This window comes from Antechinus flavipes, chromosome 1, assembly GCF_016432865.1.
Source record: "Antechinus flavipes isolate AdamAnt ecotype Samford, QLD, Australia chromosome 1, AdamAnt_v2, whole genome shotgun sequence".
NCBI classification, from domain to species: domain Eukaryota; kingdom Metazoa; phylum Chordata; class Mammalia; order Dasyuromorphia; family Dasyuridae; genus Antechinus; species Antechinus flavipes.
The window spans coordinates 94,069,653-94,086,715 of record NC_067398.1 but is presented as its reverse complement, the minus strand read 5'-3'; the positions used below and the strand labels follow the sequence as shown (position 1 = coordinate 94,086,715).

At 35.7% G+C, this 17,063-nt stretch overlaps 1 protein-coding gene across 5 annotated transcripts in view; it reads left to right on the top strand.

Annotated features, from left to right (window-relative positions):
- Nucleotides 1–268: 268 nt before the first annotated feature.
- Nucleotides 269–17,063, top strand: part of FSD1L (fibronectin type III and SPRY domain containing 1 like) — a 92,121-nt gene continuing 75,326 nt past the window's right edge. For 3 of the 5 annotated variants that reach the window (XM_051986987.1, XM_051986981.1, XM_051986973.1), the window contains exon 1: nucleotides 269–514. In XM_051986987.1, coding sequence (XP_051842947.1) covers nucleotides 500–514 — 15 coding nt within the window. In that variant the 5' untranslated portion in view covers nucleotides 269–499. The remainder of the gene's footprint in view (nucleotides 515–17,063) is intronic. The other 2 variants (XM_051987005.1, XM_051986994.1) reach the window with 2 other exon arrangements.

Below are 17,063 nucleotides of genomic sequence, written 5' to 3'. Positions count from 1 at the left end.
CCTAGATAAGGTCTGTAGAACATCTATCTCTTTATTTCCAGCGGGACACAATGCCCCGGGAGACTCCTTATCCTAAACCTTATCCCAATTCCTTTTCATTCTTCTCCTCCCTTTTTCCCTCCCCGCTTCCTCCCTTTCTCCTCTACTTAAATTTTTCCTCAGTCACGGTCTGCTTTCCTCACTCTGCAGCCCCCCTCCCCAGTTTATCCCCCACCCCCCTCGCGTCCGTCAGGGAGCAGCGCGCAGGCGCCGAGGCCGCGCCCTCCCCCGCCCCTCCATCTTGAGGGAGGGGGACCTCCACACCCTGCTGTGAGGGGTGTGTGCGCAGGCGGGCTGGGGACCGGAGTTTTGGGTTACAGCGGGCGGAGACTGGCCAGGCAGCGGCTAAGACCCGCGGAGCATCAGTCTCCCGGGAGACGGCGGCGGCGGCGGCGGCTAGGGAGCTGCAACCTCGTTCTCTCTCCAGTGGTCGCAGAGCTCGGCGGCACGAGGCCTCCCCATGGATTCCCAGAAAGTGAGTGATGGGAGCTAGGGGCGGGCGAGCGTCGCCCCATCCTCGCGCGCGAGGCTGGGCGGGGCGTGTGTCTGCGACCCGGAGTGTGTGCGGGTGTGCGGGGTAGAGAGGAGAACCCCACTGGCTGGGTCTCCCCTACCTCTCCTTCGGGGGCGGGGGCGAGCGGCCGGATTCTCCTCCCCTCCCCACCACGGGCCCCAGGCTCTGTAGGAGGCGCGGGGCCAGGGAAAGATGCGCCGGACGAGCTGGAGGAATCGGCCCTGGGCTCCTTCATCCTCCTCCCTCGACGATGGCGCTTTCCCCTCCCCAGACTAGCGAGAGCTCTGTTAGGATCGCGGCATCCCAGGGCCGGGGCCCGCCCAGCCCACGCCCTCGTCGTCTCCCGGCCCGGGAAGAGGCCGGACCTCGCAGCTGCCCCCGGGAGTGCGCTGAGGAGGGTTTGGTCTCGAGAGGGAGGGGGTGCTGCTTAATCTCGAGCTCAGGTTTTCTCGGCGAAGAGCATCCAGTGAAGTGACGAGAAAGTCCCTGTTCGAGGTAAAACTTGTGTAGGGCAGGACTGTGACCGAGGCCGGAGATCTGGGAATGGGCCCCTACCCCACCCCCGAACCCCCAGCATTGTGAAAGACTCCACGTTTGCAGTAATTGGTGACATTTCACTGTTGACCTCCGCACTCGTGAGGTAGTCGGCGCTCCCTAGGGGGGCTGGACGAGTGATCCATAAGTGATAAGCATCCCTAAACCCTGCTCTACCCATCCCCCCACCCCAACCTCCCAATTCCCTCCCCCTAACCCCCTCCCTCGAAGGGAGAGTCGGATACTGCTAATCGTGATAACGATGATGATAATGCTGTCTATGTGAAACCGTGCTGGGCTGGGTGCTCTGCAGTTATTATCTCATTTGATCCTCCCTACAAACCTGGGAGGTGAATGTAATAATAAGCTAGCATTTATATGCACTTGGCTTTGTGCCAAGTACTTTACCCTTACTATTTTTTAGGAGCCTCCTTACAACCCTGGGAGGGAGGTGCATTAGTAAAAATAATTGTAATAATGATGATAGCTGACATTTATATAGAACTTTGACAGAGAAGGAAACAGGCCCAGGGGAAATTGGGACTTGCCAACCAAGTATTTGAAGCTGGATTGGCACTGTGGTTTTTTTGATGATAGCTGCCTCTTGCATATATTTCTTCTTAGGTTGTGGCTATAAGGAAGATCTGGAGTTTGAAGGGATTTTCTAGGTCATTTAAATTGAACTCCCTTTTGATTTGAGGTCCAGAAAAGTCTCAAGAGCAATAAGTAATAGCAGAGAATTGGGATTTGAAATAGGTCTTTGGCTCCAAATTATGCACTTTTTCTTCTACAAGATACTGCCTCTTTTAGAGTCTTCCATTTCTTGCATAGCTAACATTTTATTAAGCACCTGCTAAATACTGATACAAAGTAAGGTAAGGCAAAGAGTATACACCTACAGTTGTTTAGTGCTTTAAGTTTAACCAGTTTAAGTTATTCAAGTTTCTATAAAAGTAAAGCAGCTTCATAGAGGTAATAAACATACCAAATCCTAGAGCTAAGATTAGAACCCTGGACTATGAGCTCTTAGCTTTTCCCTCTGCACTATTGTGTCTTTCTTTAAATAGAATTAAAAGGGCCCTAATTCATATTAGATCAGGAAATCATAAGTTCCCTATTGTATTTTTTTCAGTTTGTAATTCTTTGCTAGTATCTGTGCAATGATGGGAAATAAGCACTATTGACTAATGATTTTAACATTTGATAATTCTGTGATTTGTTTTTGCCTGAACTCTAGCTTATTTTAAAGTAAAAGTGTTTAGAGTATTGTATTCTAAAATACTGATAAAAACATATCTGAGGCCATTCTGTTGGAAGCTATAAATCGATGGAAAGACATGGTTAAAGAGTGTTAAAGAATAAGATAGGCATGTGAAAACGTAAACATGTTTAACTTCCACATTTAAAAGGTAGAATTAATTTTTGCTTGCATCTTCAGTAAGAAAGTAAGGGCACGTTTCTGATTTTTAATTTTTATGACTAATTACTAACATTCAAGTATATTTCTAAATATTCCAATTTTTGTGCTTTGGATATTTTTATGTCTTTAAATTTTAATCAGTAGTTTTGTTTTTAAACATAACTGTTTATGGTGTCAAGTTACTGTAACTTTTTTAGATGAGAAATGTTGTGACTTTAAATGATTGATTATTTTATGCCCATTTTATGTCATCTTACCAGTTTGGATTTAAACAAAGAGAGGTATATCTATAATAGTACTGAATTTAAAAGTTAAAAAGACCTTGATTTGAATCCTGCTTCAGACATCTAATAGCTGGGTAAACCCTGAGCAAGTCATTTAATCTTTGTAGACCTTATTTTCCTAATCTCTGAAAGGAGAAATTTAAAGCAATCTCTAAGATCTCTTCCAACTCTAAATCTATGATTTTATAAACAGTAAAATGTTAGGAATTTTCATTTCAGCACTTTAATTGTGGTTAGCCATAAGCGCCAGTTTATCATCATATTTTAGTATAGGAGAATTGAATTAAACTTTATGCATTAATAAATAAACTGTACAATTTAAAAGAATATTTTATATTGTGGCATTAAAATACTTAATATTACTGGAATCTTTTTTTTCATAGAAATTGTTATAGAATTATATACATTCTAGAGTTGTTAGATACATTTTTCTCTTTATCATCAAACAGGAATGTTAACATTTTCATGACAGATGCATGATAGAATGGCTATGAAGATATCTCTCTTCTACTCTAGAAAAGTGAAGATTGTCAGTAGTCAAGCAATTCTTTCCAGTTAAATATTTATTTGGGAAGAAAAAAAATGGAAAGGGTGATATGCATTATAACAAGGATTTGATGTTAATATTTCTTTGGATTCTGCTTTCCTTTGGTGTGGCACGGTGTAGATAAACTGTTAGAGAGAAACTTTGGAACGGGGAGTTTTGTTGTTCTTTTCTACAACCACTCCCCAAATGAAACCATGCCAAGTTCACCTTTGCTCTTAGGTTACAGAGCCTCCCTTATGTTTTCAACAATTGATTTCCTCCTAATAGAAGCAAATGAGGACCATTAAATCCAAATTGAAAGAGGATTGGAAGTTCTGACTCATGTAACTCCACTGCTCTAGTTATAGGATCTGAGGCTTAACTAAAGACAGTCTTACAGTAACAGGATGGCTGCTGGTCAGCAAATAGATAAGTCTGACCAGCTGCTTTTCTATCCTAGGAAATAATTTGGACTATGGTGTTATGTTACAACAGACACTGTTTGAACAGAGTGGGGGGAAAACTATCGTTTTGGATATATATAGCACCATGGATACAGACAACTTCAGCCTTAGCTTCTATACATAGTAGGATTTTTTTGAGTTTCTGGAACACATTCTTCTAGAAGATATGTTAAATGTAGGTTGGCTTTGATATAAAAAAGCCTTTTCAATATATCCTTAAGTACATCTGAGAAAATCACAAAGATCTATTTTCTTATGAAGTGAGGGTAGAATCAGAGAATATTGTGATACTTGGTGGAATTTGAGGAATTACAGGATTTAAAATTTGGGAACTAGGAAAGATTATACTTTAATTTTTGTTCAGAAGACCCTTCACATGGGGAAATACAATGCTCTACCTTACTAAAGCTATAGAAGCATAAATTAGGGATCACTTGGAGGAAGTATTATATGTGTCCCTGTTTTTTTTTTATTTTTTTTTCTCTTTTCTCTTCTTATTTTAGAAGATATAGTAATATAAATTGTAGTTTAGAAGAGAGAATGACTAATATAATAGTGTTTTTGAATGTTTTACTCAGTACATCTTTTTACTTGAATATCACAACAATCTTTTGAGGTAATAGTACCTACAAATGATATTAGCTTCATTGTAAAGCCTGAGGAAATTGAGGTTACAAAGGTATTGAAGGCAAGATTTCTGCACTACTGCTCTAACCATGTCTTCTCCTTCACTAAACTCCTTTTGTTCTCTACTGCTTCCAGAATCAAATACAAAAACCCTATTTGGTATTCAAAGTGCTTCATAATCTAGCCTCCTCTCCTACATTTCCAGTCTTTTTTTATAGTTATTCCTGCCATGTACAGTCACGTTGCCTTTCTTCTGTTCCATAGATAAGACATTCCATTTCTTTGCTCTTGGCATTTTCTTACCTGTCCTTCAATCCGAGAATGATCTTCCTTCTTATTTTTGGTTTATTGAATTCCTTGACTTCCTTTTAAATTCTGGCTAAACTCCCATCTTCTACAGGAAATCTTTCTTTAATTCTAGTGCCTTCCCTCTGTTAATTATTTTCTATTTATAGCTTATTTGTACATATTTGTTTGCTTATTGCCTCTCCCGTTTAGATAGAAGGCTCCTTGAGGGAAGGGAATATCTTTTTCTTCTTTTCTTTTTTTAAAAATTTAATTTAATAATAATTAATTTAATTAATAACTTACTTTAATTTTAATATGCAAAGTGCTTGATATATAAAAGGATGCTTAATAAATGTCTATTGATTGGCTTACTGACAGAATCTGAATCCAAATCTCTCCTTACTTGAAATCTAGTGTGATAACACATTGGCTTTTTACTGAGGAGACTGAGATTTTTTGAATAAACTTCAAGTTTACAGTTTTTTAGCTTTGTCTTGATATCTTTTCTTTAAGTTACTCATCGATATCTTTTCTTTAAATTACTTATCTCTTACAGATGTTTGAGAAGCAGCAGGGATTATGATTTGCCTGGTACTCATTCTGCCTTGAGAGCCATAAGCAAAATTGGGAATGGATAGGCAAAGTTTATTTTTGATCTCTTGCACTTTGTTGTAACTTCCCTCATTTTTCCTTCTCCCTAAGTCTTTTTTTTTTCCTTGTCTAGATGTTCAAGTATCTTTTTGATGTTCAAGCTCACATAAGCATACTTATGGAAAGTTTATCTCTAAAACAGAATTCCTGTTCTTTGAATATTGTTAATCTCTGCTGTGTATAACTGGTTAAAGTTAATTCTTAAGAAGGTATGAATACTTGGTCTTGCTAACTCAAAGTTAGTCCATTTCCCACAAAAATGAGGATAAGATTTTTTTGTTGGCCTCCAGGTATTATTTAGTATTAGTCCTTCATATCATGCTTTTTCTTATCTTTCAACCTTTTCTATTATGTGAGTGGATGCTTAGCAAAAAACTTTCATATTTGGGAGTATTGGTGAAAAACTTTATCCACAGAAATGAAGTAAAATGTAATTACTTAAAAAAAACACAAACCCACAAAAAATTTCCTAGTTAATGACAAATAAAGATACCTTCCTGAGAGGATGAGTTATGATGATAGTAACGGATAGTTTTATAATCATTTATGGTTATAAAACTCCACATAAATACTCATTTGAGCCTCATCACAATCCTGTGAGGCAGGTGCTACAGATGCTGTTAGCTCCATGTACAAATGAAGAAACAGACCAAGAAATTGTGTCTTACCCATGATCAGAAAGTATTTATCATAGGTGGGATTTGGATCTTAGGCTTCTTGTTTTTAAGTATAGCAGTTTGCTATACTAAGAGGCATATACCAGCTGAATTGATAATGAACAGTGTTATCTACAAAATTTTTTATCTTTTTCATCTTCCTTTTTCCTTTCTTAATAGTAACCTTTCCAAACTATTTCAACAACTTTAATTTTTTTAATATCCCCCCAATAAAACTGATAAAAGATCTGATATCAGTTATTTATGCTTGTTGAGGATTTTGGATTATACTTTTGAGTAAAACAGCTACATGAATGATATATATATATATGTATGTATATATATGTATATGTATATATATTTTAAATAACTTTTTATTGATAGAACGCATGCCAGGGTAATTTTTTACAGCATTATCCCTTGCATTCACTTCTGTTCCGATTTTTCCCCTCCCTCCCTCCACCCCTTCCCCCAGATGGCAAGAGTCCTTTACATGTTGAATGGGTTGCAGTATATCCTAGATACAATATATGTATGCAGAACTGAACAGTTTTCTTGTTGCACAGGGAGAATTGAATTCAGAAGGTATAAATAACCCGGGAAAAAAAACAAAAATGCAAGCAGTTTATATGCATTTCCCAGTGTTCTTTCTCTGGGTGTAGCTGCTTCTGTCCATCTTTGATCAATTAAGTCTCTCTTTATCAAAGAGGTCCACTTCCATCAGAATACATCCTCAAACAGTATCGTTGTTGAGGTATATAATGATCTCCTGGTTCTGCTCATTTCGCTCAGCATCAGTTCATGTAAGTCTCGCCAATCCTCTCTGTATTCATCCTGTTGGTCAATGAATGATATTTTTAAAGCTTAAGTCTGATAATGTTCTCTGCTCAGTAAGTTCCATTGGTTCTCTATAGCCTCAAAAAATATAATATAAATATATTCTTCTCTTATCATTTAAAGTCTCAATTTGTCTTTCTTATTTAAAATACACTATGACTTATGGGCCAATCTTACATTACTCCCCTTCATATACTCTAGCAACACCACCTTCCTTGCTGCTGTTCACATGACATTTTTTTTTGTCTCTATGCTTTTTCATAGATTATTCTCACTGCTTAGAGTATATTTCCTTATCTTTGCCTCTCAGACCCTAGTCTCCTTCAAAGCTCATTCAAGGACCATCTTCTATGTAAGGTCTCCCTGATCTCTTTAGGTGCTAGTGTTTTTCCAAGCATATTACTTAGTTTTTACTTGGAGGGTAGAGAGCTGGTCATGGAGTTAGGAAGACCTCTGTTTGTCTTACATCTGACATATACTATTTTATTTTTGCTATCCTGGACAAGTCATTTAACTTGTTAATATTTTAGACCAATTCTGTCAAACTCAAATTGAAATGGGAACCATTAAACCATATTTAAGGTTCTCTGTGGGTCACATATTGACTTAGTATACCACATATTTTTATAGATATTACATACATATATATATGTATATTAGTACATGAACACATTAAAATCAGAGAGGAATTACATTTTAGTATGATTCAGGTTATACTCAAGAGTGTGTATGTATGTATGTGTGTCTGGGGGGAAACACATGTGGCAATGTTTTACATCTGTTCTAGGCAATTCTGTAAGATATAAATTACAGAGAATGGGTTTTCTTCATCTGGAAATTCCACCTATCAATGAAATCATAAATTTGGTCTCAATTCCTATATTTTGTATCTACTTATCTGAATGTGTTGTATTCCCTGCTACAATGTAAACTTATTGAATGCAGGAACTATATCATTTTTTGTTTGTCTTCTGTCAGGAATATAAAAGGTCTTTAAATGTTTGGTGATTGGAATGCAAGACCACTTAGTTAAAGTAGACAAAAAAAATGGTAAGTATATATGGAGGGCAGCAAAGTAGTGATGAAAGAATATTGGGTTAGCATGAAGAGATCTTTGTTCTAGTCCCAAATTTGTAACTAATTAATTATATGACCTTCAAACTACCGATTAAGTTGCTATAAAGGAATTCCTTTATAACTGGATTAGATGACTCAATGTATTTTTCAGCTCTTGAGATTATGATTTAGAGAATTTATGATCTCATTGATGTAAGAATTTCTTCCAAAATAGCAAAACATTACTCTGATATACCTACATATCCTTGAAATTCTCTTGAAATCTCAAGGACCAAAGAATGTCTGTGTCTTACTACTGATTCTTGCTGTTTGTCTAACCCATGTTGTTGTTCTTTTTTTTTTTTTTTAATCACAGGCTACAATTGACTGATGATATTCCTTATAGTTCTTATTTATAATGCAATGAGATTTGCTTACACCTGCCATATATTAGATATTGACTAGTGCTAACACATCACTGGAAGAAGGTTGGGAATAAAAAAAAATGGATCTTTGAAGGAGAATCTTAGGGTCATTTTTTAAAAATGTGTTTCTTATAAAAATCATAGAACTAGACCTAGAAGGGAATTCAAAATCTATATAATCCAACTCCATAATTATACGGATGAAGAATAAGAGAATCTTGGAAATTCAATGATTTTCCCAGGGCCACAGAGGTAGTATCAAAAACAGATTTTGAATCTAGATTTTGAGTCTAGATCTAGACAGAAATAATGTCTTTTCCACTGTATCATACCTCCCAGGAGATCTTTGCAGGTATCTTCTATCTTTTGGATGCTTATGATATTCTTTTCAGTTTTTTGCTTAGTTTGAAGGATCTTAAGAACATACATTTAGAGTTATAAAGAACCTAAGCAGTCATCTAGTAAAACATCTTCATTTTAGAGAGTTGTAAATTTAGGATTCAAGAGGTGAAGTGAGTGGCCCAAAGTCACGTGAGTAGTGAGTGGTCCAAAATCACATGAGTAGTGACTCATCTGGGATTCAAACCATGACCTCTGACTCCAAAGTATGAATTCCTTCTGTTGCACCAGTTACCAATCAAGCATTCTTTATGCCAAATTTCCCTTAATTCTGCTGCTTCTTGTTATATAAATAGCACACATAATCTTCCATACTCTTCTCTGTAAGTTTACAAATTCATATTTTAAATCAGTGTTGCCATTGGTTGTCATAACCTGTTTTTTGTCAGTGAAGTCAAGCATTAATATGCTTTCTATGGTGGTTTAAGTCCTTTTGTTTTCATTGTTACAGCAATTGGTGTGCATCATTAAACTTTTATGTGAAATGCATAATTAGTTTTGTTGGACTTTTGGAGCTGTTATCTAATTAATAGGGATTCACATCCTTCAGTAGTATGTCCACTGGATCACTTAGTGGATCTGACAGTAGCAATAACTAATTTAAAATTAATAAATTTAACAAAAACCTGATTTTTAACACTCTTTCTCTCTTTTCTGGTATTTTGCCACTATCCCTGCAGAAGTGGAAGGGGGATATACACAAGACTGAGGGCTATTTTACATTTTTCTTTGTTCATGGGTTGCCATGGCCAAAGAATTCATTGCCAAGGAGCCAGACTGCTGCTGATGAACTTCTCCTTATTTAATTCAGCTGTTTTTTTGGAAAGCACAAGCTGTCTGTTGCTTGGACTGTATTTGAAATCTTTCCAGCCTAATAGAATCTGCCAGAACTTGAGCTCCTTTGGCAGAATCTTCAAGTCTTCAGAATCACCTCAGGGCATCAGTAGGACTATGTACATGGCTCCAAGATTGTGTGCTTCTAAATTGCTTAATTTACTAACTTTCCATTTTCCTAATTTGTAAAGAGGGAAGCATTAGATTATCATCAGAATTCAATTTAAAAAATGTTAATATTTATGGGACAAGGTAGATTTTTCAGAATAATAACTTGAATTTATATAGTACCTTAATGCTTACAAAACACTTTACTCACAATACTGTGAATTCATATGTATTAGATTATTACTTGCTTTTTTATCTTAGGCGAAATGACTTGCCCCTAGTCACATAGCTAATATAACTTTGATCCAGGATTTCAACCTAGGACTCTTCATTGCAAGTGCAATGCTATGTCTGTTATGCTATTGGAGGTATTTCTTCGTGTACCACTTTGGAGGAGATCCGGGGATTGGCCCGGCAGAAACTATTGAAGTCCTAGTTTAAGGACTGAGGTAGTGGGAAAAGAAGCCTGTATGTCATTGTTTGCTTTTCCTAGGATTTTTCTCTGCTCTTCACGATCTTGTGATAAACTACAGACTTTCATTCCTTTCTTGAGCCTGCATCTTTCCTTCACTATATTTGGATCCCTGACACTCACCCCTTCATTTCTGCCCTAATACTTTCAAGTACATGTTTTATGTTTGGCACATTTAGTAAAAATTATTTTTTGATATATTGTGCCCTTTTTATCTGGTGTCTTGGAAGTAGTTGCTCTCTTTGCCTCTGATGCTATTTCTTCCTGTGATAATGAAATTTTTGTGCATTTCTCCTTAGAATTTCTCTTGCTAATAGTACCACTCTCTATTTCTTTGAAATGGAGAATGTATGAGTAAGGAGGGCTCTCCTAAATAGGCATGAAAATGTCTAATTTTAATATCTATTCTTAAATGCATACAGTATTTTTCTCCTCTGTAGAATATGTAGAAATCAAATTGAAGGATTTTCTGAAGAATTATTAGAGTGATTTCTATTTTTAATATGTGTTCTTTTTGTAGTCATTTATTCAAATGTTAGCTGAAGGGAGGATATTTTGTATGGACATAGTTATATTTGTTGGGATTATTGGTAGTATTTATTTTTTCCCTGATAACATATTGTAAGCTTTCTAAATTTATTTTATTTTGGCTCCTATTTATAAGTTTCTTGAGAGTAAATGACAGTTTTTGCTTTTTAGCTCTTTGTGCCTTGTATCTTAATACAAGGAACGCAATAAATAAATTTTGGTTGAATTGTTCTCAAGTTTCTGGTACCCAAAAGATCCAGTAATTTGAAATGAATTGAGATGTGGTTAGATATGTGACTAAACTTTCCTCCATATTCATTTTTTTCTACTAAATTAAATCACTGAAGAAGAACTGTCTTATTTTTTTCTTTGTTCAGAAGTTGAGGTGAAAATAGAGAATCTAAATACAGTAATACCTTAAAAATCATTGGTTTCACATAAATCTCAGAGCAAAATAAATATATCATTGGTATTAGATTTAACATTTAAATAGTTTTACAAGTCTTCTGATCTGATGTTCATTTTGGAATACCTAAAATAATTAGAGAAAGGATGATAGATAGAAAAGTAGGCCAACATACTGTACTGAAATATGGATCCCTGTAGGCTATATATGACTGAGAAAAGCACATTTTAAAAAAATTAATACAACAGTGCAATAATCAGAGAGGAGCTTTGATTTAGTCTGATTCAGGCTGCACTCAGGAATTTTGTTAACTTGTATTTCACCTCTGATATAATGGATAGAGAGCTAGTCTTGAAGCCAGAAAGATTAGAGTTCCACTTTAGCTTCTGACACATACTGTACCTCTTTCTTTGGATAAGTTGCCTAAAAGTGCTCAAGTCAATTCTTTTTTGTCCCCTGGTTGCACTGGGGAGGTACTAGGCTGCTTTGGTACTGAAAATCCCTGTATTTTCCATTGAAATTCCATTGAAATCAAAGGTCCAAGCCTTCTTTTTATTCTAAAAAGAAACAAACAGGAAAAAAAAAACTAGTGAGAACTAGAATACATTCCATAGCTTAAATTTTGTATGTTTTACTTTGCTTTGTATTGCTTTTCCTAATTTTAAAGTGCATAGTATATACAGTTGTATTTGTATAGTTACTCTGGCAGTAGTTACCAACTGCTTAAGCTTCTTCTCAAAACTAAAAAAGAAAGTCTCAAAATTTAAATGGACATTACATTCACTTTCATTCATCTACAAATCTTCTGTATTACCCTAAAGTTAAAATAATTTGGCAGTTGTTTCAGAACCTCAGAGGTAACCTATCTTTGTAATAAAAGAGAAAAATAAATTGAAAAGGAGTTTTTAAGATAGAATAAGAAATATATGATTTACTAGCTAGTTATAGAAATGATCTATTTTTTTTATGATACTCATATTAAAAAGGGGATGTTTTCTGGTTTTCACACTAGTATTAGCTGTAATAAAATTTGTTTTACAAGTTATCCAGCTTGCTTTCTCTTCCAGCTTGGCAAGACCTTCCTATAATTAGAAAAGTTTTTTTTTTTTTTTTGTCAAGAAGATAACAAAATCACCTGGATTAGCTTAAATCTTCCAAGAGTTACTCTCCGTGCATTTGAATTCAGTTACTTAATTGTGGGTAGAATTAAGCTGAGTAATTTCCTTTAGATTTTGTAGCTGTGAAATTAGCTAAAATTTTTATTGTTCAGTTGTTTCAGTCCTCTTGGACTCCATGCTACTATTTTGGGGTTTTCTTGGCAAACATAATGGAATGGTTTGACATTTCTTTTTCCGGTTCATCTTACTGATAAGGAACTGAGACAAATAGGGTTAAGTGCCCAGGGTCACATAAGAAGTAAGTGTCTGACATCAGATTTGAACTCAGGTCTTCCTGCCTCCAGAGGAAGTGCTCTACCCCTGTGCCACCAAAATATTTACATATTTTTTCCTAGTGTCTGTTAATACTTTAAATGTGTTGTATAAATTGTAGAACATTTGAAGATTCGGAGTAGAGGAAATCTGAAGAAGAAATTTTTTACTAAGAAATATTAATTCTAGATCAGGGATGAAAAAAATCACAAAAAATTTCAAAACACATACATATATTGTTTATTGTTCCAGTTCATAGTCAACAATCCTGTGAGGCTTGTAGGGAAGATATTATAATTCATGCACTGGGTTCTTCTCCCAGCCCCCACTCACACTGGCAAGTCTGGTCCCTAGTGAGCAGCTGTTGCTTCTATTTGTCCCCTGAGAATTCTAAGAGGAGTGAGGAGGTCTTTGATTTGCTGCTCACTAGTCTCTACTGCTTTCCCTTTTTTGATACCAGTTAGTCAGCCAGACTTTATTAAGTTTCAGAACAGGGCATTTGCTAAGGTCATAAAGTAAGAACAAGTTATATAAACATTTCCTCCTTCTATTCCTCTTTCTCCCCCATTACCTGGAACTTGGTGGAATTTAAAAAATTTTATATATATAAAAGAAGGGACCTTGGGAAAATCTATTTCCCTTCAAAATGAGAAAATACTGTAAGAATTGTGGTAAAATGAGAATTAGAAAGTAAAGTTGTTTGAATTTGATTTTGACTTTCCATAATGATTGTTACACAATAGTCCCAAATAAGTCATTTTCATTTTTGATATTGCTATTCATGGATATTTATTAAATCTTTTCCCCTTGGTGCTATAATTTGTATTGGATCATAGCTTTGGATCTGGAAGGAAGCATACATTTGTTGGCTATTCTGAAGCCTAAGAAACTTTTAATAAAGAAAAATAATTGTCTGTATTTCACTTTTATTTTGGTACTAGCAAATGCTCTTTTTTTTTCTTGGAAAAGAAAATTGCAATCTTTTTTTAATTGCTTTTTTATTTTCAAAATACATGCAAAGATAACTTTCAATATTCACTTTTGAAAAAAATTGTTCCCAATTTTTCTCCCTTCCTTTCCCTTACCCCTCTCTCCTAGACAGTAAGTAATCCAATATAGATTAAACATGTGCAGTTCTTCTATACATATTTCCACATTTATCAGGTTGTGTAAGAAAGAAAAATCAGATCAAAAAGGAAAAAAAAAAGGTGAGAGAGATAAAACAAGCAAACAACAATAATAAAAGTGAAAGTACTAGGTTGTGATCCACACTCTCCATAGTCCTCTTTTTGGATGCAGATAGCTCTCTCCACCACAAATCTATTGAAATTAGCCTGAATCACCTCATTGTTGAAAAGAACCAAGTCCATCACAGTTGATCATCACATAATCTTCTTATTGCTATGTGTAATGTTCTCTTGATTCTACTCACTTCATTTAGCATCAGTTTGTGCAAGTCTCTCCAAGTCTTTCTGAAATCATACTGCTCATCATTTCTTATAGAAGAATAATATTCCATTATATTCATACCATAACTTATTCATCCATTCTCCAACTGATGGACATCCACTAATTTTCCAGTTCCTTGCCACTACCAAAAGAGCTGCTACAAACATTTTTGCACATTTGGGTCCTTTTCCCTTTTTTATGATCTCTTTGGGCTATAGACCCTGTAGTCACTGCTGGATCAAAGGGTATGCATAGTTTGATAGCTCTTTGGGTATAGTTCCAAATTGTTGTTCAGAATGATTGACTCAGTTGACAACTCCACCAACAAAATATTAGTGTCCCAATTTTCCCTCCAATATTTATCTTCATCTTTTCCTATCATTTTAGCTAATCTGAGATATGTATAGTGGTACTTTAAAGATGTCTTAATTTGCATTTCTCTGATCTATATTTATTTGTTTTTTTGTTGAGGCAGTTAGGGTTTAAGCGACTTGCCCAGTCATATAGCTAGGAAGTGTTAAGTGTCTGAGGTCATATTTGAACTCAGGTCCTCCTGACTTCAGAACTGGTGCTCTATCCACTATGCCACCTATATGCCCCATCAATAGTGATTTAGAACATTTTTTCCTATGACTAGAAATGGCTTTAATTTCTTTGAAAATTATCTTCATATGTTTTGACCATTTATCAGTTGGAGAATGGCTTGTATTCTTATAAATTTGAGTCAGTTCTCTCTATATGTTAGAAATGGTGCCTTTAGCAGAGCCTTTAGAAGGATAAAAATTTTCCCAGTTTACTGCTTTCCCTCTAATATCGGCTATATTGGTTTTGTTTGTACAAGAAATTTTAAATTTAATATAGTCAAAATTATCCATTTTGCATTTAATAATATTTTCTAGTTCTTCTTTGGCCACACATTCCTTTTTTCTCCACAGATCTGAGAGGTAGACTATCTCTTGTTCTCTTAATTTGCTTATAGTTTCACCCTTTATGTCTAAATTGTTAACTCCATTTTGATTTTAGAGTTGTATGGGGTGTTAGGTGTTGATCACTTCCTAGTTTCTGCCATACTGTTTTCCAATTTTCCCATCAATTTTTGTCAAATAGTGAATTCTTATCTCAGGAGCTGGAATCTTTGGGTTTATCAAATACTACATTGACTATTGTGTCTTGTGAACCTAATCTGTTCCACTGATCAACTACTCTATTTCTTAGCCATTTCTTAATGGTTTTGGTGACTTAGTTTTAGGTCTGATACAGCTAGGTAACCATTGTTTGAATTTTTTTTCCATTAATTCCCTTGAAATTCTGAAAACTGCAATCTTATCCTCAAATTTGTCTTTTTTTAAAACCTAAATTGTGTGTGTGTGTGTGTGTGTGTGTGTGTGTATGTGTGTTTTAAATAACTTTTTATTGACAGAAACCATGCCAGGGTAATTTTTTACAACATTATCCCTTGCATTCTTTTCTGTTCGGATTTTTTCTTTCCCTCCCTCCACCCCCTTCCCCAGATGGCAAGCAGTCCTATACATGTTAAATAGGTTACAATATATTCTAGATACAATATATGTGTGCAGAGCCGAACAGTTCTCTTGTTGCACAGGGAGAATTGGATTCAGAAGGTATAAATAACCCGGGAAGAAAAACAAAAATCCAAGCAGTTTATATTCATTTCCCAGTGTCCTTTCTTTGGGTGCAGCTGCTTCTGTCCATCCTTGATCAATTGAAACTGAGTTAGATCTTTTTGTCGAAGAAATCCACTTCCATCCGAATACATCCTCATACAATATCGTTGTTGAGATATATAATGATCTCCTGGTTCTGCTCATTTCACTTAGCATCAGTTCATGTAGGTCTCTCCAAGCCTCTCTGTATTCATCCTGCTGGTCATTTCTTACAGAACAATAATATTCCATAACATTCATATACCACGATTTACTCAACCATTCTCCAATTGATGGGCATCCATTCATTTTCCAGCTTCTAGCCACTACAAACAGGGCTGCCACAAACATTCTGGCACATACAGATCCCTTTCCTTTCTTTAGTATCTCTTTGGGGTATAAGCCCAGTAGAAACACTGCTGGATCAAAGGGTATGCACAGTTTGATAACTTTTTGAGCATAGTTCCAAATTGCTCTCCAGAATGGCTGGATGTGTTCACAATTCCACCAACAATGTATCAGAGGCCCTGGTTTCCCACATTCCGCATTATCTTTCCCTGTCATTCTAGCCAATCTGACAGGTGTGTAGTGGTATCTCAGAGTTGTCTTAATTTGCATTTCTCTGATTAATAATGATTTGGAGCGTATTTTCATATGTCTATAAATAGTTTCAATTTCTTCATCTGATAATTGTCTGTTCATATCCTTTGACCATTTATCAATTGGAGAATGGCTTGATTTCTTATAAATTAGAGTCAATTCTCTATATAGTTTGGAAATGAGGCCTTTATCAGAACCTTTGACTATAAATATGTTTTCCCAGTTTATTGTTTCCCTTCTAATCTTGTCTGCATTAGTTTTTTTTGTACAAAACCTTTTCAATTTGATATAATCAATTTTTTCTATTTTGCGGTCAATAGTGATCTCTAGTTCTTTGGTCATAAATTCCTTCCTCTTCCACAGGTTTGCAAGGTAAACTATCCTATGCTCTTCCAATTTATTTATAATCTCATTCTTTATGCCTAGGTCATGAACCCATTTTGACCTTATCTTGGTGTACGGTGTTAAGTGTGAGTCAATGCCTAGTTTCTGCCATACTAATTTCCAATTTTCCCAGCAATTTTTGTCAAATAATGCGTTCTCATCCCAAAAACTGGGGTCTTTGGGTTTGTCAAACACTAGATTATTAAAGTTATTGGCTGTTTTGTCCTTTGAACCTAACCTATTCCACTGATCAACTAGTCTATTTCTTAGCCAATAGCAGATGGTTTTAGTAACCACTGCTTTATAATATAATTTTAGATCTGGTACAGCTAGGCCACCTTCATTTGATTTTTTTTTTCATTAATTCCCTTGAAATTCTTGACCTTTTGTTTTTCCATATGAACTTTGTTGTTATTTTTTTCTAGGTCATCAAAATAGTTTTTTGGGAGTCTGGTATAGTGCTAAATA